This window comes from Bidens hawaiensis, unplaced genomic scaffold (assembly GCF_021521415.1).
Source record: "Bidens hawaiensis isolate Kalapana, Puna unplaced genomic scaffold, B.hawaiensis_p1.1 tig00009619_1, whole genome shotgun sequence".
Taxonomy (NCBI): domain Eukaryota; kingdom Viridiplantae; phylum Streptophyta; class Magnoliopsida; order Asterales; family Asteraceae; genus Bidens; species Bidens hawaiensis.
Genome location: NW_027491720.1, coordinates 723,036 through 748,781, shown reverse-complemented (window position 1 = coordinate 748,781; position 25,746 = coordinate 723,036). Strand labels below are relative to the sequence as shown.

The 25,746-nt window shown below is 35.2% G+C and overlaps 1 protein-coding gene and 1 pseudogene across 2 annotated transcripts; both read right to left on the bottom strand.

Annotated features, from left to right (window-relative positions):
* Positions 1-13,623: 13,623 nt before the first annotated feature.
* Positions 13,624-15,211, bottom strand: LOC143533134 (serine/threonine-protein kinase PCRK2-like). The gene is made up of 4 exons (XM_077027997.1): positions 14,984-15,211; positions 14,664-14,900; positions 14,081-14,197; positions 13,624-14,001 (listed from the first exon to the last, which is right to left on the bottom strand). The coding sequence occupies exons 1-4, from the start codon at positions 15,209-15,211 to the stop codon at positions 13,624-13,626; spliced, it is 960 nt and encodes a 319-aa protein (XP_076884112.1).
* A 3,661-nt stretch (positions 15,212-18,872) lies between these two features.
* Positions 18,873-24,110, bottom strand: LOC143533126 (uncharacterized; annotated as a pseudogene). The gene is made up of 3 exons (XR_013135301.1): positions 24,033-24,110; positions 21,032-21,142; positions 18,873-20,005 (listed from the first exon to the last, which is right to left on the bottom strand). The product of XR_013135301.1 is annotated as an uncharacterized LOC143533126 (transcript).
* Between the last annotated feature and the right edge of the window lie 1,636 nt (positions 24,111-25,746).

The window sequence follows — 25,746 nt, the reverse complement described above, 5'->3', positions numbered from 1 at the left end:
TTTGGATATTGCAAGTGGAAGATTATTATATGATGGATTAAACTTAAGAGGAAGAATTAAAGAAAGAAAACACAAAGATATGATAATGAATATATATAGGGTTTAGATGATCAATACACAATGCTAGCTAGACGTAACACAAAAAAATATTATTTTTTAATTTATTCATTCTTACTTTATAGAAGTATAATAAAATGATTGTATTGCAATTTATATATTTCGTCTATATACGTATACATTATATCGCTATGCTTCGTTGTGCGCATATAATGTATATATGTGTGAACTCTCAGGTGAACAAAAATAAAATTGCACTAATTTTGACGTTATTTTACTAAGCTCGTGAAAATAACGTTAAAAGTGGTGGGATGTTAATCAAACATCATGTGTTGGCTTTGATAACCGAAAGACAAGGATATATGCATCAATCGGCGTTGCCCCAATGGTTGAGTGTTATGTTCCTTATGTCCAAGGTTTGATGCAAAACTATTATCGAGCTGGGGGTTTCACCGGAAGCAGTCTCTTTATTCCTAAAGGGTAAAGGTAAGGCTGTCTACATCTTACCCTCCTCAAACTCTACCATAGCTTAGCTATTAGTGGAATATACTGAGTATAATGATGATGATGTTTATAACCTATATATGTGTATATATGTGTAAGTAAAATCAAAAATTGAAAAAAGAAACTATATTAAAATACTAGATCAACATACGTGTGTAAAGTACAAATTTAAATATCATTGTTAAAAACTTGAAAGGGTAATTAGGTTTGGTTTCTTTTTGTTTGCTTACTATCTTTGTAATCATACCATATGGGTTGGCTAAACGACTGAGTTTCGGGTAACAAGAATACTAGAAGGTATCTATAAGCGAGTATACCTAATACTTTACCGGGTGGATAATGAATAAGCTTTAGCCAAACTCCCAGAGGAATGAGACATGATATAAATGAGACATGATATAAAGACATAGTCTATATGCATAATTCGAAAATAATTTATAAATAGGAAATATTAAAGGGGTGTAATGGTTTATAGAAGAGATAATTTTTTTTTAGGTTTCTAGGTGTTCCGCCATTTGAAATGGCGGAACCGACCATGATTGGAGAACATGTCAGAAACTGTCTGGTGACCTGGCTCTTATTTTGGTGTTCCGCCATTTCAAATGGCGGAAGTGAAATATAAACCACATGTTCCGCCATTTGAAATGACGGAAGTGAATAGTGTGGTCAAAAAGGTGCTAGAAAGGTCATGTCACGTCATAAGTTGCCGGTGCTGTTCACATCCGCCATTTCAAATGACGGAAGTGAATAGTTTTGGTCAACAGCACTCGTCAGATGTGTCAGGATATTATACTATTCACTCACGCCATTTCAAATGACGGAAGTGAGAAAAATGAATAGGGGCAGCCTATAAGAGGTAAATATTTTGTTCCGCCATTTCAAATGACAGAACATGTGGTTTATATTTCACTTCCGCCATTTGAAATGGCGGAATACCAAAATAAGAGCCAGGTCACCAGACAGTTTCTGACAGGTTCTCCAATCATGGTCGGTTCCGCCTGGCGGAACACCTAGAAACCCAAATTTTTTTTATCTCTCATATAAACCATTACACCCCTTTAATATTTCCTATTTATAAATTTTTTCATATAATTATGATAATCCTGAGATTACTAAACTCTACTAGAAGTATTACTACTCTTAGGTACATGAAAGTATATAAATAAACTAATTATTTAACGTTTTAATATGTAAAACAATTCAAATGTCAAGATCATTCATATTGAAGTCTTTATCCTCATACATATAGCTACAACTCACCTTAATATTTAATTTTTGTTTATATATGAAGAGTATGGTTCAGAACCGAATGTTATAGTAGATTTTTCTCTTGGGGAGTTTAGGAGTAGATGAGTATGTGTAACCGTTTAAATAAGATATATATATATATATATATATATATATATATAATTATTTATCTTTAACATAGTGCTAAAGTTTCTTCTTTATTTCTTGACTACAATTTCATTATGAGAAAAATACATTTCGTGGCTAACTTTTTGTATAACTTGTAGTGCAAAATGTTATATAAATTATGGAGATGATTGGTTATTTTTGTCGACGGATATTTGTCCATATTTGTTGTTTGTTGCTTATCAACAACATGGGTCCGACACTCTCAAAGTTCAAAACAAAGATGAATGTCACCAGGAACAAGACAATTATCATTCAAATCATCATCACCTGTCTCACTTAAGTGCAAATTAGTATTCAACCCCTACAAAGGAAAAATTCTAGTTACATCTAATATACAAGATGAATAAAACTAATAAGATTATAACATGATACATTCTCAAACTATCTAGGGAATATATATATATATATATATATATATATATATATATATGGACGTTTAATGCGTAACTATTTTTAATTAGTTGAAAACTAGGAAACTAAATAAACGCTTGAATATATTATTTTAATCATTGATACATAAGACGGCTATTGGTAACTGGACAATCAATAGTTTTGTTATTAATAAGACGGCTGTTTTTAATAAGTGATACAACATAATGAATGCGATGAAATAGAGAGTTGCAATGACCGAGTAAGTGATATGGTATGTTTACATCCAATTTTCCTCAAACTCTATCAATAGTTTTGTTATTGGTATAATTTTACTGAGTATGATTGATTATAAATTGAAAGACATATGCATGTTTTTCTAGTTCTAATCTTAAAAGTGCAATTCCTTGCATATCTTGCTCGCCTCGTCTGAGATAGTTTTAACGGATATATTATAGTTACTAGATTCGGTAAATCTTGATCAAAAATTTGATAGTTGAATTCATATATGAAGGGTGTGGCCCTATTTTAGGCAAACTCTAATCATATGTATACATGGACTCTATAATTTGTATTTTAGCACTCGTAACATTACTACCATTAACTAGTTGAAGGACTTAACTAAAAGGTTAACATTTTCTATATTTTGTGTTTAAATATTCTCTCTTAAACAACCATTTTATGGAAGTGAATTATTATGTAAGTTTAAATAGTATTTCAAAAGGCAGGATATACAACTCATTTAGTATTTGTTTAATTTCAAAATTTAAAGATAGTATTTAGTAATAATTAGTAAGGGGATTACAAAGAAATAGAAGTAGACAAAACTTGAAAAGCTAAGTTAACATTATTGAGTGCATGACTATGCATTAATCGTCCAAATCCACTTATTAAAATTATGATTAATTATATTCAATGAACGTAGGAAATATGAGGATTTAGAGACTAGAGTAATGCCAAGTGTAATTGAACTCAGTGCTAAGTTTTATTAACTTTTGCTATTGCATGTATCATTACAATTGGTTTCATCATAAAATTGTGATAAAAATATTTAAAATATTTTGTTACTAAAGTTCTAACGAAAAAAAATTAATTAAAACGAAAAAAATTAAAACATGCTTAATTTAAAAATAGTGTAAAGCTTATAATATAGTTAAGTATTTGTATTTAACTTGTATTTAGTTGGAAAAAAAGAAAGAAAAAAGAAAGGTATGGATTTATTAAAACAGTCACATTTTTGTATTTAGTTTTAGTGTACGTTTTGTTACGTTTTTATGCAAGAAAATGATAAGTATTTAGAAATAATTAATCATGTTACAAACAGAAAAATGCATGTAAACCAACATTCTTTTTAAGAAACCATCGACTAGTTTTTAATTTATTTCATAATTGGTATTTTCTTGTCATCATAATAATTAATTTATGTAACTTTGATTTACAAATAATTTGAAACTCATACAATCATAATCAATGGCTAAGCTTGGACGAAGACGTCGGGTGTGTATGTGTGGGGGGGGGGGGGTGGGGGGGGGACCAAATAAAATACGTATAAAAATTTTCCGAAATGATGGGGTTTGAGCTCAAATTTTTGGGTGTAAACGGGTAAATTTTCGAACGAAAAAGGTGAACTTACACTATTACACAAAAAATCGGGACTACCCATGGCCTTAACTGTCCTTTGCCCATGCTCATAATCTACTACTAATTAATCCAGAATGAGACGGACCTTCACCGTTTAAGAAAAACTTTATTTTATCTAACACTTTGATATCATTTTGCCTACAAATCTCTAGGTACAAAAATTTTTTTGATGTGAAATTAAAAATTCAAACAACTCGAGTATATACGAGTTCACCTAGTTCTATTTAGTCTGCTATATACCTAATCAAAAAGATAATTTTATAAGATCATTAAGTTTGATAACATATACACACATCCAAAAAAAAATTTCTACACCACATATTTCTTTTCTTGAGCCATTTGTACTTGGTTTGTTCCACATAATAGTGTATCTTTAAGCCAAGGAATAATACATAAGACAAAGCTCTAATTGAACATTGGCATCACCCCACCTTTAATCAAGCCATGGTTCCCAAGTTCACCCCACACATCCCTCCCCTCTAATAATACACACCCTAAACTTTTGTTAGTCCATAATTGTTCATGATGAACTTTGGCACCACCATAACACCACTACACCAACCTACCCTAATAAAACAATAGATGATGGCAAGGATAGATGATGGCAAGGGGGTACAGACTCCTTTGTTTGTAATCTCAATTTATGATGGTATTCTTTTATTCAATAGCATGGTCCTTTTACAAAAAATAAATAGATAAATAAATACATAATAGGTGATGGACTTGGACATCAACCTACCTCTAACTAAGCCATGGCTAGTCACCCAACCTCATCCACAAGCCTTTATTAGACCATGGTCCATAATAGATTTTGAGCTTTGGCACCACCATGGCACTAGCCACATTCCCAAACCTACCCTAACTTTGGCATCAATCTTCCTCCAAACTAAACCCATCCCACCCTCGGCTGATCAAATCCTACACCTCCTCCAACACTTATTAAATCACGGTCCATTAACTTTGTCGCCATTCCTCTTTCGAGTCACGGTTTTCTTAACACCACAAAACACCACCCCGGCCCTCCTCAAGATGATGGATAAGTTTTTGGTGGTTTGGTTGTCCATTATAAAGAGTGGGGCTAAAATGTTTCTTGAAACAGATGTATGTGTAGGGGTATGGTACTAAACCCGGTTTTACGACCCTAAATTTATTATGTTCGGCTTATTTTATTATATGGACTAATACAATGTTATTGGGCTGAGGGGGTTTTGTGGAGGTAACCCTAACTGGGCTAGGCCCATTAGGGTACCATGATGGTGGCCATGAGGCTCTCTATATAAGGAGGTCTCCACCTCCTTATTAAGGGGTCATGCTCAATAAGAGCCACCGACCACTTTTTTGTGTCTGTAAAAAAGAGATCTTTGAGATTTCTTAGCAGTCACCTCCACACCCCCGAAAAACCATTGCAGGTCTCAAACAACCGGAGAAGAAGATCAAGACGTGGTTCGTTCATCTCGAAAATCCGTGGAAACATCGTCATGGATCAGGTCAGATTCATTTCGTGCTTCGACATTGGCGCCATCCGTGGGACGGCAACGAACTACCCTTCGATCTCCCTCTCGGTTGTCAGATCTCTCCCAGGAAAAACCCAGATCTGGAAGTTTACAGAAAAAGGCTTCAAGGCTTGTTCTATTAAAGATCAAAAAAATCCATAGATCTAAAGGAGGCTTCCAGATCTGTGCAAAAAGAAACTGCCTGATTCGAATGATCAGGTCTCCGGATCTGTGATGGTTTTAAATCCGCTACGAGCTTCAGATCTATCTAGAGCTGATTTACAGATCTAGATCTGGATTACAGACCTGGATTTTAGGTTTAAAATTGCAGATCTAACTCTTAGATTGCAGATCCAAAAATTACCAGACTTCCGCCGCCATGTACGCGCGCCCGCGGATTCTCACTCCGCAGCCATGCATGTGCCGCCGCGGGAACCACCATGTGGGTTTCGCGCAAAAGACCTCCACCATGTGGGTTTTGCGCAGAAGACTGCCATCACGCATGCTCGCCAGCGGGTCACCATTCCGCCGACATGCGTGAGCGCCCGCGGAAACCACCATGTGGGTTTTGCGAAAGAGACCTCCGCCATGCACGCGCGCTCGCGAGTCACCACTCCATCGCCGTGCATGCGCGCATCAGGCTACGCGCCATACTTAAAGGTTGGGAATCCTCATAATATCCCATATGGCTACGCGCCATACTTAAAGGTTGGGAATCCTCATAATATCCCATATGGCTACGCGCCATACTTAAAGGTTGGGAATCCTCATAATATCCCATATGGCTACGCGCCATACTTAAAGGTCGGGAATCCTCATAATATCCCATATGGCTACGCGCCATACTTAAAGGTCGGGAATCCTCACAATATCTCATATGGCTACGCGCCATACTTAAAGGTCGGGAATCCTCATAATATCCCATATGGCTACGCGCCATACCTAAAGGTTGGGAATCCTCATAATATCCCATATGGCTACGCGCCATACCTAAAGGTCGGGAATCCTCATAATATCCCATATGGCTACGCGCCATACCTAAAGGTCGGGAATCCTCATAATATCCCATATGGCTACGCGCCATACTTAAAGGTCGGGAATCCTCATAATATCCCATATGGCTACGCGCCATACTTAAAGGTCGGGAATCCTCATAATATCCCATATGGCTACGCGCCATACTTAAAGGTTGGGAATCCTCATAATATCCCATATGGCTACGCGCCATACTTAAAGGTTGGGAATCCTCATAATATCCCATATGGCCAAGCGCCAAACTTAAAGGTTGGGAATCCTCATAATATCCCATATGGCCAAGCGCCAAACTTAAAGGTTGGGAATCCTCATAAACCCATACGGCTTCGCGCCGAGTACAAGACCGAACGCGGCTCCGCTCCGTTCAACATGCACACCACCATGATGCTTGAGCGCAGTCGCATATCACATGCTCATGCACCACATATGCTCACGCATATTGCATATGCTTACGCATCACATGCTCTCACATATCACAGTCTACGCGCACGCGCACGCAACATCTGCGTATGGCGCTTGACACAGTCTACGCGCACGCGCATGCAACATCTGCGCATGGCGCGGGACATAAAGTCTACGCGCACGCGCATGCAACTTCTGCGCGTGGCTCATAGCACAAAGCCAGAGCCTATGCGCAAAAGACATAACAAATGAGTAGTCTAATCCCAAATCAGGATAAGGACAACCTCATTTAGCAGCAATGAATTAGAGGACTGTCGTGGTATACCACCACCACGTTGTCGCAATAGAAGACATCCGAATCTTAGGGCGGGAGCCTAATAATATCCCACATGGCCACGCGCCAGCTTCATTATTATTATAGCTCGTAAGCCGCAACTCCCGCAAGCTTCATTATTCTTATAGCTCATAAGTCGCCTCGCGCGCAAGCTTTATTATTCTTATAGCTCGTAAGTCGCCTCACGCGCAAGCTTCATTATTATTATAGCTCGTAAGCCGCAACTCGCGCAAGCTTCATTATTATTATAGCTCGAAAGCCGCAACTCGCGCAAGCTTCATTATTATTATAGCTCGTAAGCCGCAACTCGCGCAAGCTTCATTATTATTATAGCTCGTAAGTCGCCTCACGCGCAAGCTTCATTATTATTATAGCTCGTAAGTCGCCTCACGCGCAAGCTTCATTATTCTTATAGCTCGTAAGTCGCCCAGTCGCCTCACGCGCAAGCTTTATTATTCTTATAGCTCGTAAGTCGCCTCACGCGCAAGCTTCATTATTCTTATAGCTCGTAAGTCGCCTCACGCGCAAGCTTCATTATTCTTATAGCTCGTAAGTCGCCTCACGCGCAAGCTTTATTATTCTTATAGCTCGTAAGCCGCAACTCGCGCAAGCTTCATTATTCTTATAGCTCGTAAGTCGCCTCACGCGCAAGCTTTATTATTATTATAGCTCGTAAGCCGCAACTCGCGCAAGCTTCATTATTCTTATAGCTCATAAGTCGCCTCGCGCGCAAGCTTTATTATTCTTATAACTCGTAAGTCGCCTCGCGCGCAGTTTTTATTATTCTTATAGATCCGTAAGTCGCCTCGCGCGCAGGCTTTATTATCCTCATAGATCCGTAAGTCGCCTCGCGCGCAGGCTTTATTATTCTCATAACTCATAAGCTGCCTCGCGCGCAAGTTATGTTACATTATTATCAAGATACGCGCTCCATCTTTTATCAGGCCTCGCGCCACTATGATGCGTGCTATATCTTATTTATGCCAGGGCACCATCATTATCATAAGGACCGCAACATGTCACCATCATGAGGAAAACCTCCCAAAACTCAAAGACTATAAAGACAAGGCCGAAGAAAAGGGGAAAAAACCGCCTCATGGCCTAACACACCTCATAAAGTCCAGCGCTCCACCTAGACGCTTGCGCGCCCAGGAGCAACGCTGGACTTGGGGGGCTTGTAGGGGTATGGTACTAAACCCGGTTTTACGACCCTAAATTTATTATGTTCGGCTTATTTTATTATATGGACTAATACAATGTTATTGGGCTGAGGGGGTTTTGTGGAGGTAACCCTAACTGGGCTAGGCACATTAGGGTACCATGATGGTGGCCATGAGGCTCTCTATATAAGGAGGTCTCCACCTCCTTATTAAGGGGTCATGCTCAATAAGAGCCACCGACCACTTTTTTGTGTCTGTAAAAAAGAGATCTTTGAGATTTCTTAGCAGTCACATCCACACCCCCGAAAAACCATTGCAGGTCTCAAGCAACCGGAGAAGAAGATCAAGACGTGGTTCGTTCATCTCGAAAATCCGTGGAAACATCGTCATGGATCAGGTCAGATTCATTTCGTGCTTCGACAGTATGAATGGGAATTGTTGGATTTATTGGATCATTCCTTCATTTTTGTGATATTTAATGGAATTAATACTCCTTTGTCTTGTAGGGTTTGTTATTGATATGTCATATTGTCATTTGAGGCTGACCCAAATTCTTCCATACCAAAACATGTATTGTGTTTATGCTTTATTATGTCCAGAATTAATAAAAATCCCTTATGCCAATAATTGTAATCTAAAAAGTGACAACTACTAAAATTATTTGTTAATAATACAACGATCAATCATGTCAAATGGTAAGAAACTAAGACCACCCGTAGTGGTGAGTTATGGGAGGCGTTTTGGCCTATAACGTCGGGGGCACACCGCCTGCACCCCCCCCCCCCCCCCCGCGTGTTTTGGGTGTTCAAAATCATCCTAGCGTTTTGTGGATAATGCATGTTGGCTCAAAATTAAAAAAAAATCATTTTTTAATCTCCCAACATTGTAAAAGTGTAAAGGTGACTGGGCGTCACGTGGCGCATAACGCTCAGGGTTGAGGCGTTATGACCACACCCTCTTTTTAAAAAACCATAACTCTGACTGGACGCCATATAACAAAGCATAACGCCCAAGGATGTGACATTATGACTACACATGGTTTTATAATTTGATCAAATACTTAATTGGTATTTAAGATTATAAACCAAAAAAGTATCCATTTTTAAACTAATAACAAAAGTATCAATTGTGATTTAAATTTATGTAATAATGATAAACTATTATTATTATTATTATTATTATTATTATTATTATTGTTTACAGTCATTATCCCCATCATAATCGTTATTATTATCCACAGCTGCAATTCGAGCTCATTAAATGTATTGAATTATTTCATAATTTACCATAACAAAAATAAATTGTTATTTTGAATAGAACATAAACATTTTCTATCGTTTTTGCAATATATGTAGATAATTAATTGCCTTGGGCTTGATTTAGTGTTGACTACTGGGCTACAAGCCAGTCCAGTAGGAAGACTAGTCCAATCCAATATGCCAATTTAACTAGGAATCAATTTTAAGTTTTTAATCATCTGATTGTTAAGGAAAAGGCCTAATTGTTTAGTATAATATAGTATTCCTTAACTTGAGGGGTCGTATTGTCATTTCTGGATAGTTACAAAGTTTGAGGTAAGAATTAAAACAGTTTTGATACTGGATGGGCTAAAGATGTAAACGGGAAGTTGTTAGTAGCCGTTAAACACACCGTTGGGGTTAGGGCTTTATATGCTAATAGTCAAATTACACTACTACAAAAACGTCTATTAACAACGGTCTAAAAAATAATTAACAGTGGTATGGTCAAATCGTTGAATATAATGCATAACACTGTTTTATTTTGAACAATTATCTCAACCCATTATAAATAAAAAGGGAGTAGCATTGCTTTTTTAGACAAAACAATTTACAATAGGTTTTAACCTTTATTTTAAAATTGTTAACATCTTCACGTTAGATTCCGTTAATATATTCATTACTTGCAACGATACAACGGTGTGAGGTCCAACCGTTGAATATAATGAAGAACACCATTTTATTTGAACAATTATTCTACCTCGTTGTAAATAAGAAAGAAACTAGCGTTGTGTTATAGACAAAACCTTTAATAACGGTTTTAACCTTTATTTTTTAAACGGTTAACAACTTCACAATATATTCATTACTTATTATGGTTCTACAAAGACCTGTTCCAAAAACTTAAAACGTTTTGCATATTAAAACGGTTATAATACTAAACCCTTTTATAACTTTAAAATAGTAATGGTTTATTATAAGTTGAATTGTTTTTAATAAGGTAGTTGTAACCATAACAAAATCATATCAATAAATAAAAGAGAAGCACCAAATGGTTTTTAATAAGGTAAGTGGTCCATCTACCAACTAATAAGAATTAATATCGATTAAATGAGTTACGTGCAACTATAACAAAATCATATCAATAAATATGAGATCGATCACTTTGCAAATTTCAACTTGCAAACCTCCTCCAATCTATCCGGCCACTTTCAAAATTCTCCAATAATTTCATCTTGCAAAATCCTCCCTTCACCATATTATGTATAACATTATGTTACGTCATCTTTGGCAAAGCCACCTCACTATATGTTCTTAAACTTTTGTTGGAATTGGCGTTCTCGGAAATATGATACCTTTGAACGGTCTATTGTCTTATTCGTTTTTTAAGATTGATTAACGCATTGAGACTTTGGAGACAATGTGTTAGCCAATTGGTCCCGTTGTCATGGATCTCTAGAAGATCTGAATTTATATATGCTTTCAACTTTTGAAATTACTTAAGCTTAGCTCAACACCTTCTAAGAATGATGACTGTGCGGAATTTGAAATGCTAAACAGGATATGTCGGTGTAATCGTGTTGATAACCGACATCCCTAAAGGTTATTTAATGTTGGAGAATCCTATCCAACCTAAGGTATGCATTGGTGTAAGCGTATTAATATATGCTTCCCGAGATACCAAATATAATCTCAGATTGTTCATTGCAAGCGTCACGGAGAATGCCAATATGCATTGGTGAAACCATGTAGACACATGCCCAATCATATAGACATATACCAACTGCGCAATATGTGTAGAGATTCTTGTTGTACCAACTGCGCAACATGTTCAATGTGTAGAGATTCTTGTTGTACTAAATTCTTTGTACTATCCAACTAATTAACGTTGTTAGTGTTAGAAATATTGTTTATTTATGTTGAATTTTTATGTTGTATATGACCAAATAATAAAATAATTAAACACATTGAACATTGTTTGTTTTTTGACTTAGTCAACTGGTCTCACAAGTATCGTATCTAATATTGTTTGTTCACTTAGATTGTAACAATCACTAACAACTATCTAAAAACACGTATAAGTATTATAAACAAATTGACATAATTATAACTGATAATAATATTAATAAAGGTAGAATATTAGAAGTAAAAAAAGATATAGAGTAGACAAATAATATTAGTCAAAATCATCTAAAGTTCTGGTAGAGTGATGAAAAAATGTGTATCTAAACCTATGGTATGTTTAATAGGAAGAGCACTTGGCAGAACATCATGATCTTGATTAATCATTTCAATTCTTCCTTGATTATCTGACAATCCATGGCAAATCATCTAATAGGATGAGCACTTGGTCAGACCCGACTTTTGTGTTTAGGTGACGTGGCTGGTTAAAGGTTGATTTTGCATATGACACGGATACTTCATAGTATCCAATCAATAGAGAGAGGGAGGGAGCGAAAATTTATGTTACGATTTGGATACCAATCCAGGACTACAAACTTAACCAATAACGTACCCGAGCAGCTCAGGTCACCCTTGCCATTTCATCAAGACACTTAAAGTAGCTTCATGGCCCCTCTAGACCCTTTTCTTTTCCAAGATTGCTTCTGGTAAAAGATTAAACCTCGAATCACATGGAATAGGATAATTTTGTTCAGCGGATATATAAGGTTTCAACAACGAGACACGAAACATTGGATGATTTTAATATCACTTGGCAGATCCGTTTGTAAGCAAGTAAGCAACCTTACCAGTCTTTTCAATGATTAGGTGAAGGTCCAATGTATTTAGGAGTCAACTTAGAGTGTATGCATTCTAGCAGTAGACTTCGTAGGATTGTAAGGTTGAAATTTCAATGTGCACCCATGATCCAGTTTGCAATATATACTTTCAGTATGGTGTTATGTCTGCTTGTTGCTTCATGCAGTTTTGAGCATTCACCAAGGAACATTTCAATAGTTTAATGGTTTCTTCTTTACTTATCGTAATCTCATGAACAAAAGCTACCGTGCAAAGGAGGTTAATAACCATAGAGTGCTTAAAATGGGGACATTGCTAAGAGTGGAAGGAGGTTTTATACCACCACTTCGCCAAGGGTAACCAGTTCATCCAAGTATTAGGTCTCTCCATAGACATACACCTTAAGCATCCTTAAATGCTTTTGTTAACTATTTAAGTTTGCCCATCAGTTTGCGGGTGAAAAGTTGTGGATTATGGATAACACAACAATTCAATATTTCCAGGAACCACAGATAAAAATGGGGTCTCTATCAGATACAACTGAAACTAGACAACCATATAAGTTGTACATTATCTAGGAATATGTGTGCAACATCCTTAGTAGTGTAGAGGTGACCTAGAGCAGCCAAATGGCAGTATTTAGTTAGCATGTCCACTACCACAATTACGATGTCCATATGACATCGCCATACGGTGACCTAACCAAAATATTTGAGAGAATCTATGGAGATGACACGTCATACGACAACCTATGTCGTCTCGACGCATCTCGTCACTATAGTCCTTGTCAGGGTAGACCCAAATTCTTGTTCAAGATGTGTCAATGATGTTCTATTCGGGGACGGTTCGTTGTCATGTATCTAACTTTTATCTGTAGCAAATTAGATACCATAAATATATATGATCCAACTTGAGGAGGGGTTTAAATAATTAATATTGTATTGCTAGGATTTTGTTTTTTTTAACCCATTGACACAAGATAGGTATTTCTAAGGTTTCTAGTTTTTTTTTTATTGTAACAATATTCAATTAATTAAATTGGTGCAATACTTCTTCTTGATGTAAGTTTGAGCTTAGTTTGAGTTCAATCTTAGATTAGAGCTCGAAATAGATAAATTAACATTGAGTTTTATTCTTCCATTCACAAGTTCAAATGGTCGGACACGGACAAAAATTTTTGATGTAGATTCTTCAGCATACATGTGTTGTCAAATCTAAGCAGCATTTGGATGTCGCTAACCCGACACTTCCAATTCTAAATCTACCGCCTCTTTCACCAACTTCAGGACCTCACTCATCTTTGGCCTCCGTTTTGGATCCAAGACCAAGCACTTATTGGCTATAGAAGTTACCTTTTGCATCGATTTCACAGAATACCTCCCTTCAAGCCTCGGGTCAACTGTTAGCATTGACATTCCCACACACGCATAACAGCAACCCCACCTCATGCATTCTGGATTGTTCTCAAGGCTTTCTTCAGAAACTGGAAGTCCACCAGTAATCAGCTCCTGTAGAAAGACACCATAACTCCATACATCCATTTTGGTTGTTAAACGCCCCTTTTCGACATATTCTGGAGCTATATATCCCTTTGTTTCTGGCACCTTCATTTGCTTTCATCCATGTGATTTTGTGTTTCAAGATAACTTAATAGCAAATAACAAAAGATGGCTTTATTTTACATGATCATACGGACGCTGTCACTCCATCTTGAGGAGGAGTTTCTCTAACAAATCCGAAGTATGAAAGCTTGGCATTCATTTGGTTGTCTAGATGAATATTGGAGAGTTTGAAATCTTTAAATATGATCTGTAAAAAGATTCAAAGAAATGAAAGAATATTTTAGAAAACCACTTTTGTAATAGATAAAAAATCAGGTTTTTATACCAAAAGATTACAAAACGGTAATTAGAAGGCTAACCAACTAATGATTAAACTAACCAACGAATAATAACGATAAAACGTCAAACTATCCTAATATTCAAACCAGATATAAAATAATTGATAACTAGTGTTATGGTCAAATACAAACAACTTTTAACGTAAAAAGTGGACAAATAACTAGAGTAATTATTATTGCTCTACAATATACTAATTACTCTAGTTATTTGTATGTTCAGTAAATTAATATCATTTACCGCGTCCCATAAATCCATAATAACTAACAAACTTAAAGGTAAATGTTAAATCATGTCAAATATATAAGAAGTTAAGACAACTTGTATACTTTTAATAAAGCATTAATTTGATAAACGATTATGTTAATTAAGAACACCTCATGGTTGATTCCCTCATGTAGGTATGCCAAACCGGTAGCTGCATCTTTGGCTATTCTTAGTCTCATGCTCCAAGATAGAGAAGATAAATGACGATCTAAGCTTCTTTTAGGAGAATATTCATACACCAAGAACCAGTTGTTTTCGTTCTCAGTACAATATCCAATTAGCCTCACAAGGTTTGGATGCTTAATATTCCCGAGAAGTCTCACTTTTATTTCCCCCAGTCTCTTTCCCTGACACGAAAAACGTAAGAGGATAGTAAATTAATTAGCATCTTCAAATGTTTATGTTTTAAGGAAGTTTAATGAAGACTTGCCATTTGTGCTCGTTTAACCGGCTTCACAGCTACATTAATGTTGTTGTAAGGATATTGTAAGCTCTTGATCACCGCCATATAAACACTCTTCCCGGTCTCTAAAGACTGGTTACATGGTTTAGTGGCTTTCTGAAGATGAGCATATGTGAAAAGTTGAAGAGTGTTTTCTTGTTCAGGACTCGTTTCGTTATGATGTCTTAAGATCAAACATTGGCAACAGAAGACCATTTTTCAACCCACGAATTGGCGACTTAAGAGAAATATGGATATGTACCTTAGTAGCTATACACATATGACAATAGTAAAGGAACAACAAAGTCATCAGTATTACAAATCTCAGTTTTCCTCAAAATAAAGATTAATCCAGTTACACTAAATTAAATAGCCAACAATTTTCGCGTATAATATTATGAAAACCGAGTCAACTTTCAGTTCATAATCCCCACCAAAGGCGCTGCCCGGCCTCTTGGAACCCGAATGGTCTAGGGGTTTCGACCCTTAAAACCATAGATGTTTATTTTTAATATCATAAAGCATAATACTGACGGCGTGAATGTTTATTTCACACCTTGTAACTCATGTTAATGTGTATATTGATTTCTTATTTGGTATCTAAGAAATACACTTAAAACTAAAATGATATTGTTGAATCTAACGTCACCAAGAATACATGTATTGAAGCTATAAATATTATGTTTCCGAAGCAAAATGTAACAATATCATCATGGTACTAAATGTCTAAACTCTAAATGCCCTACTATTTTACATAAATCGTTGCTTTTCAATGGCTACAAAGTTATTAAGCTTGTATTAAGTCGCTTTTAATGTAAATGAAATATCAAAGATCGATACACATATCTTGATTGTGCTTATCATTAGTTTTAACTCGATCTACCGTTATATTCTCTATTTCTTCACCAACTAAAACCTAAAGGCCAATCGAACTCAGGCTTTTGCATAAAAGAAAAACAATAAGATTTCATTACAAAATCCGAACAAGTCTGGTGACAAATATGCAAATTGCTGATCTGGTTACTGAACTCTTGGGATCGAAGCAAATGCAACTTCTACTTGGTAAGTTGGACATTTGTGACCTTACGTATTCAGATATAAAACCCAACCAAATTCTTCATATAATATATGAAGCAAAACAAAGACAAACTATAATGGACTAAAAAACAGTCTTAAGAATTCCACACAAATACAAATAATCCATGCATGTTTGATTTGAAAGAGTAAAAGAAAAACAGAAGAAAACACACCTTTTAACTCCAAATAACCATCAATTCTCTATGAAGTTTAGACTTGCACCCTTGGGCCTTGGGAGATAAAACGTGCAAAGGCGCGAAGAAAGAAAAGTCAACGGAATATAACAAATAGAAGTAAACTTAAAAGAAGAAAGGATTCCAAATTTAAAAGTCAACGTCAACTTAGTTAGTGGTTTATCAATCATTAGCACATATTTTAATAGATTAAAATAGTTAGTTAGGTGAACTGATGCGGTGATGATTAAGGTCTGAGATCTTATGGTCATGGTTCGAAATCTAATACAAGAGATTTTTTACACAGAGGTGGATTTCCTTATTGATGATGTTTTTCGGTGAGTCAGACCTAGAGCGTCAAAATCTGTATAAACTGTTGACATCCTGTATTAAAAAAGTTTACTCAGGTATTAAAGATAGTTCTACACACTAACTAAAATGATTGAAATAGCATATTTGATATCTAAGTATTTAAAAAGGTATTTTACCATAAATTATTATTATTATTATTATATATAATAAAAAAGAACTTTGGCGTCGTTGGACCAAGATTGGTCCATTTGGCAGCCCAACTGTGATGAACGTAACTGAAACCGACCAAACTCACGTCGACTCTTGCCGTAACGTCTGGGTTTTACCAACGTCCGGATATACCGACTCACCGCCCCAACGTCCGTCACCAACATCGGTTGGATTTTTACCAACGTCCAGGTTTTACCAACCGGATAAACGTCGTTTTAAATATATTATTTGGTTATAAGTTAATTTGATGAACTTATTTTCTTAGGTTTTAGCACTTGGGTTTTATCAACGTTGCTTATACTGTAATGAACATAACTGATATTGGACGAATTCGTGTTTACTCGCTGTCATAACGTGACTAGTACATAAACAGATCCGACCCAGCCAGGCGCAACGCGCCGGGTATAAAAACTAGTTTGGAACATTTGTTAAGATTTATACGAGAATGCGCATCCGAATCCTCAGAAATGTCGAGACACACACGGGCCAATGTGTGCTCCTCATCACTCCACCCCCTCTCAAACATTTTCTATCGGCTCTGAACTGGGTTGTTTTTCTTAAGTTTTCTTTTCGTCTTGCTCGGTCTTGTTCCTTGGACTGGAACATTTGTTGTGTTCATTTTATTTAGGCAACCATAGAGGTTTTGTTGTGGGTCTTGGTAGAACAAGTTGCCCGGTGGGTTTCATGAAAGTGTTTGGAAAATCGGGTTGTTTGGGTCCCATTGATTTTTATTTGTTTGTTTGTAAGAAGATAAAGATGTGAAGATGTAAAAAGATGAAGATGGTTTGATTATTTATAAAAATATAAAATATAAAATATAAAATGTTTTTTAAACCCAACGGCCATCATCTTGGAATCCCACCCAACGGCTGCATCATCCCCTTTACCCCCCCTCACCAATGATGTAGTTTCAGCACTTAAGTCGAAGATCATAATCCAATCATAACATAACCTGAGCCTTAAAAAGTTAAAGTGGGTGAAGAATCATATTAGACTATGTGTTATAGACAAATGAGAGAAAAGAAAAAGGAGGGGGGGGTGGGTGTCGCATCATCATTTTTTGGGGCCTGAGATCATCACACATGTAGTAAGATGCAACCCAGGCACTAGTGAAGTAACGAGAAGAAAGACATTTGATGGTGAGACCAACTACAAATCTAACCAATCAAAATATCCCTCTCACATTTTAATAATAATAATAATAATAATAATAATAATAATAATAATAATAATAATTGTTTTTTTTTTTGTTAATTAGACCCATTTGAAAACTTACTTGATTATCCCCCCTTCACATGGGTGGTAGCCACGTGACTAAACTTTTCGTTAACTAACCCTCTTCCACAACACTCAGTGTTATAAGTCAATGCAGAACATATTACAAACACCTAGAAGATTAAAGCCAAGACGGAAATGATTCGTGTCTTAGAGAGTGTTAAGAGTAGGTAAATAGTAACAAAAATGTTACTGTAACTTATAAAAGAACTAGATGCTCATTTATAGAAACGCACAAACAGGGTATTTTCAAGAACTGATATAGTCAACAAAAGTCAAAATTGGGTCCGATAGAAACCGGTTCCGGCTATGGTCTGGTATTTGACCGAATTTGCTGGGCTTTTATCGGGTTTCAGGTAGGGTCGAGTCGGGTTTGGACTTGGTATTGGTGGAACAAGTTCTGACGGATCCGGGTTGGTTCCAGGTACAGTTTCAAGGAGAAAACAAAGCCCGGTCGAGCCCGATTCCGGGTAGGAACTGCGAGGTCGAGTCCAGAACCAATTTATTGTTCACCTCTACTCATTTACCTAGTGTTTAGATAAGCATGAAAAGTAAATAGTTTCAGATTTTCAGCAACAGATCAGCATCTTATATTCTTATGACTTGTGTTTGTACCTCAAAGTTGTAAATCATGACAACAAAGAGACAACAAAAGGATGCAATATAAGTATATAACCATGAAAACTATCTCATATAAAAGCAGGTTTCACCAGATTTCCTTCAAAACCACAAAACTGAACAAAAAGATAACAAAACAACACTAACAAAATCATAGTCCATGAATATCCAGCTCAGCACTGTACACCAAACACGCCCGGTATCGATTACACCTAACCCATCTTTCGCTTATTCTTCAAAATCTCACTAAGCGGTCTAGTCCCTGAAATAACCCATCCGACCTGCTTCGGTCATTCGACTCAAAATCTCGACTTTCCCTGGATTTTTTCTTCTCTTCTTTAATTTGCTCAAGCGTTTTCGGTCCTGTAAACGTACCATTCCTCCCGAGATTCTTGTTTGTGTTGCTGACTTGGCTTTCTTAACCTTGAGACATCTGAAGACACAAACCTCGGCTTCTTTAAGGGCGGCCTGTATCTGTTCACAGGACAGTCTTTTTTAACCAGCCTCTACGGTCAAAGTCAACCTCGCCACGGGATCCAAGCGGGCGAATACGTCTCCGGATACGACGGTCTAAGTCAACAACCTTGACTTTCTTCAAATGGTCACGAAGATCGAGACCTCTTTGAACATTTAAGATCAGTCTTTTATGAACATTTCTTTTCTTGAATGAAAGACGGTTAAAGATGCTAATCCCTGATTGCTCGGGAACTTTATCAAAACGGTTTTCGGAATAACGAAAGTCAACCTCCTTGTGCTCTTCTTTACCGTTGGCTGAGTAAAAGTCAACTTCATTTTCTTCATACTCTAGTCTCTCTTTTCCACCTTCAACATAAACATCAAAACCGGGTGATAAATCCAACCACTTATCGTTTTCTACATAACCATCTGAACTCTGATCATCATAAACATCAGATTCACTTTGAACAAATTCTTCTCGTTCTACATTTTCGTCACTGTCAACAAATTCTTCTTGTTCTACATTTTCTTCACTTGCAACGGATTCACTTCTAGAAGCTGATTGGTGGGAATCTGGTGTGTGCTTGACCACTGTATATGTGTAATCGGTTTGTGCAGGGTCGGGTGGGTCAGGATGAGTGTAAACAGTTTGGACAGGTGTCGGTAGGTTGTAGTTTACAGCATGGAACTGTTTTTCACAGGGAATTTCAGTTTTAACAACGGATTTGTTACAGGCAACGGGTTCATGAAGAAACGGGCATCTGTCGGCTTTATTGCAAAAGCCTTTCGAGTAGAAGTAACACGGGATGTTTGTTTTTTCGACAGGTAAAATGGGGCCATTGTTAGAGTTTAGCGGTTCATGATGCGCTTCCTTGAATCCCTCGAGTGGCTACAAAAGTAACAGAATAAATTCAGTAATTAAAGCAAACAGGGAAACCAAAATTATTAAATACTTGAATCAAATAATCAACATAAAAGTATATAAAATTTGATCATTGTCATAAGCTTATGACCAAAGATAGGCGATACATGGTCCGAATGAAGTGTTAATGAATGTGGAAAATGTAAAATGCATTCTAGAATATCCGAACTGCAGGTGGAAATTAAAAGCCATTTTCTTCATGTAGATGCAGGCTATGCTTTATCTCATGCAGGTCAACGTAAAAGAATTAGACAAAAGGGAAACAAAAAAGACGGTTAGCAAGTTGCCTGAATCTATTTTTAATGCATACGACCTCTTATATAGTTTATTCGCAGATTTATATTTACTGTTATAGATAAATGCTTTGTATAAAATTTGTCAACATCATATTGGTGAATCACCACTGTAATGAAGAATCAAATCCTATTTAATTCTCTAAAAAACGTATCCATGATTTCTTACCTTATATGTATTATTATTGTGCAGAGTTCAAAATCATTGTCAATACTCTTTATAAAGTAGTAAATCAAAGGATTTACTAATTATGCCCTTTTGGCCATAGCAATCTTGCATAATCAAATATCAAATATTAACTGATTACTTTTTACTTCACTACTTTGAGGCTGAGCCAATTATTTAGGAGACACGCCCTACTCTTACGTGTCAAAAATTGAATGTGAAAAGCAATCAAATCATTATAATGAAAACACCTTGATAGTTGAATGATACATGGTTGAAGTAGACAAGCAATACTTGAGAAAAGAAATTAAACAAAACTCAAGCATTTACCAGGTACCATGATCAAATTATTCCCAAAAAGGTTTTTCTATTCATGTACTCCATATATCTCTCGAATGTGCATGCTTGTTAGTGCATTTATAAAAAATGTATGCATTATTCAGGTATTTTGTTATACGTGTTATGGTTCACCTTTTAGATACACAACATGAAAGAAAAAGCTACAATGTTGCCTAAAACATAGCATGAACTTACAGGATGCCTGAAAGCACAATTGGGATTATAACAGCAACCTCCCAACCAATACCAGCAATCTCTAGGGTTCAGCCTAGCAATCTCGCTGTGCCTGTAGTCACATTCAATTCCCTAAAACACACAATTATCAACAGTAAGGTTCCACTATAGAATTCATCAGATATAAAATCAGAAAAAGACAAAAGAAGAAAAGAACAATATAACTGTGTTTATGTCCACGCTGACAAGCATAACATTCATCACACAATCACCACTATATCTGCCACATATTAGATAATAACTATAAACTCAAGATAACTGATTATATAATGGCCTAACAAGAAAACCAATTACAAAAGAAAATGAAAAACCAAAAGATTCATATGAAATTCAGAGCCATCAAGCTAATCAACTACTTTTTACAAACAAATTAAACTCTCAAATGTATGTTAACCTAACACTCATATATTATTTCCAAGATTGAGAAAAGATAACGTTTCCACAACACAAACTGATAGCAAACCCTACAAATCATTCAAATAAGTTTCCATACACAATATTCTGACAAAGACAAACTACATTCCATATCCCCAAATTTACGCATTATAACAAAAATATGAAATAAGAACAATAAAATAACAAGGATCATAAAACCCTAGCATACACAGCCTCGAAAAGTGCATATCTGCAACATAATAACTTATAGAAAACGTAATGCGAATCTCCGATAACAATAACCGCTGCATTCATTAACGCAGTTGAAAGCTTAAAACTTAAAATTAAACAATCTGCACAACATCTTACCACAATCACCCAAAGATTAATAATAATGATGAACTCGAGATAATACCCTAACAAGAAAGCCAATTAGACTACAAAAGAGAATGAAAAACCAAAAAAGTCATGAAATTCAGAGATATTAAGTTAATCAACTACATTCTACAACCAAACTAAAGTCGCAAATGCAAATTAACCTAACAGAGTTGGTAGTAAACACGATATATCAATCAAATAAGTTTCCATACACACAATATTCTAACAAACACAAACAAATTACACTGCATTATCCCGAAATACACACATTAGAACGAAAGATATGAAAAAAAACAACACAACAGCAAGGTTCATAAAAGCATACACATCGTCGCAAACGTAATACGAATTACCGATAAAAATAACAATCGCTACATTGATTAACGCAATTAAAACCTTAAAATCAACGAGCATAACAATTAACTAAAATCGAATATGAACACATTACTGAACGCAATTAAAACCTTAAAAACACAAATGTACACATTACAGAACGTTCACGGACACAAATGAACAAGCGCAGCCTCTGTTCATGTTCATTCATTTAAATAAACGAACAGAATTTCTTGTTCGTGTTCGTTCATTTATTAAACGAACAAACGTGCACGGACTTCCCGCCAAAAGGTTCGTGAACGTTTGGTTCATTACAACCCTAATATTCAGTAAAAACAAACAAATTAACAACCCTGACGCATTACATTATTCCCAAAGACGCACAAGTTATAACGGAAACTATAACATAAGAACAACCGCAAAACCCTAGCAAACACATTATAACACAAGACACATAACCGTTACATTAATTAACGCAATTGGAACCTCAAAATCAACAAACATAACAACAATTAGCTGAAATCGAACACGAAACCAGTTACGGAAACGAATAACCCGAACGCATTGCATTATCCCCAAACACATTATATCAAAAACTACGAAATCCGAACAATCTAAAAACCCTAGCATACACATCCTCACAAAACGTAATATTGATTACCGATAACATTGATTAACACAATTGGAAGCATAAAATCAACGAACACAACAAAAATTAACTGAAATCGAATACGAAACCGGTTACGGAAACAAATAAATTAACAGCCCTAACACATTGCATTATCCCCAAACACACACACACACACACATTATATCAAAAACTACGAAATCCGAAATATCTAAAAACCCTAGCATACACATCCTCACAAAACACATAATCGCTACAGTCATTAACGCAATTGAAACCTTAAAATCATCAAATTAACAACCCTGACGCATTACATTATCCCCAAGCACGCACACGTTATAACGGAAACTATAACATACGAACAACCGCAAAACCTTAGCACGCACATTATAACACAAAACACATAACCGTTACATTAATTAACGCAATTGGAACCTCAAAATCAACAAACATAACAACAATTAGCTGAAATCGAATACGAAAACGAATAACCCTAACGCATTGCATTATCCCCAAACACATTATATAAAAAACTACGAAATCCGAACAATCTAAAAACCCTAGCATACACAACCTCACAAAACTTAATATTGATTACCGATAACATTGATTAACGCAATTGGAAGCATAAAATCAACGAACACAACAAAAATTAACTGAAATCGAATACGAAACTGGTTTCAGAAACAAATAACCCTAACAAAAAACACACACACCAAAAAAACAATTAATAAATCAAGCAGATAAGTTTACACTTTACATACACAATGTCTAGCAAAAACAAACAAATGAACAGCCCTAACACATTACATTATCCCCAAACACACACACACACACACACATTATATCAAAAACTACGAAATCCGAACAATCGTAAAACCCTAGCATACACATCCTCACAAAACACAATTAAAACCTTAAAATCATCGAGCATAATAACAGATAACTGAAACCGAGTATGAACAACCAAATGATATTCTCAATTGACAATTAACCTAACGAAATCGGTAGCAAATCCTATAAATAGATCAAATAAGTCTCCATACACATTACATTACATTATCCCCAAAAACACACACACACACACACAAACACATTATAACAAAAAACTAGTAAATACGAACAGTATAATATAACCACCAGATTCGTATTAGTGTAAAACCCTAGCGTACACATTACATTATAACGCAAAATAACACATAGCCGCCGAAGGTTAAAATCAACGAACAATTAAGTGAAATCGAATACCTTCTTGCAAGTGAGTGGAGAGGCTAAGAAATAGACGCAATCAGTGAACCGCTTCAGTAACTCATCTTCATTAGCCATTGATTAATAATGCGAATGAATCGATGAGTGTGATGGTTGATTGAGGATGAATTTGTTATGAATATTTAGAAAATTATTTGATATAATTGCAATTCATATTTATATGTAAACAAAGTATTTAAAAACATAAACTTACTAAAAAAGAAGATTCATAGTACATTGTTTGGAAATATAATTTAAAACTTTAAAAATTACAAATTCATAAATTGCTAAATATTTCATTATAAACCATGTTTGTTGTCTTGTTTCTAACTTTACCTTGATTATCCAAAATATGCATTTATACAATCTCTACTCTTCACTCCTGATAAAACAACATATAGTTGACCATAAGTAAAAACGGGTCTCTCACATATATTCCAACTCTTGATAGACATCTGCTTTGAGTTGTTGCAATTATATCCACTTATCTATTGTGTCACCAATATCACCAACGATTAACGCTGCAACTTTAGAAGTTTTTGGCAAATTGTAAGTCCTTGCATCTTTTTGTCTTGTTCCAATTACCGAACTTGATTCTAAGTCGTTGCGTAATAAAATGGTTATGTGTTAAAAATAATTTAGTTAAATTACTCATAATTTAGTTTGTTCTTAAAAAAATATTAAAAATAATAGATGATGTTTTAAGATCCACCTTGAGTTGTGACAATTATGATATAATACGTAAATTCAGTTACTTCATATAATAATCTTTATTTATAACTTTTTAATAAGTTTTTGATATATTTATGCACTATTAATTTAAAGTGGCAAACCAAAATTTGGTGTGATTTATTTTAAAAATAAAACATTCGTAACGATATTATTGTATTACATTTTGTGTGTATAAAAATGATGTTTAGAAAAGAAAATGTTGCCACGGATTTAAAATATAAATTTACAAAGACTAAGTTTTTGTTGTAAAAAAATAAATTATCTTAAAATAAAAAGAGAAATGTTCAACACGAGTTAGTAAATCAAATAATTGTTTACCGCACAAGTGTAAAATATATAATATGTCATATATATGTATATGTTATACACTATAATAAATTGTAAAAAGTTTTATTTCTAAACAAAATATAATTCTATATGAATTATTAGGTATATATAAGAGTAAAATTCCAAGTTTAATCATCTTTATAACATAAAACATGAACAAAAAAATGCATTATGAAAAACATGCAAAATCTATTTAATGATATGTTATATGCCCAAAAACTTTGTAACATTAAGAAAAACATTTGAAAATATATGCTTTAATAGGTTATAGGTTAGTGACCTGTGTGCTACACTGGAGAATATTATATAAAAAAAACGTCAATTATAAATATATGTTAATATATTGAAATAAATTTTAAATTTTGTATTTATATGAACGCATAATTTTATATAAATGTTATGTTTTTGAAATGTATCCAAAAATAAAATGCGTAGAAAGTCATGCCTATTAATTATAATATTATGAAACTATTATATTTACTGCACTACTTACTAAACTTTCTTTAAGAATGATCAAATAAGAATGCAAGCATTGTTATGATCCTTAAACTCTTCTTGTTTTAGCCTATCACATTTAAATACAATCGCAGAAAATAATATAAAGAAACTCAATTGAATGTTTATGAATCCACTTGTTGACACCGTTACCATAAAA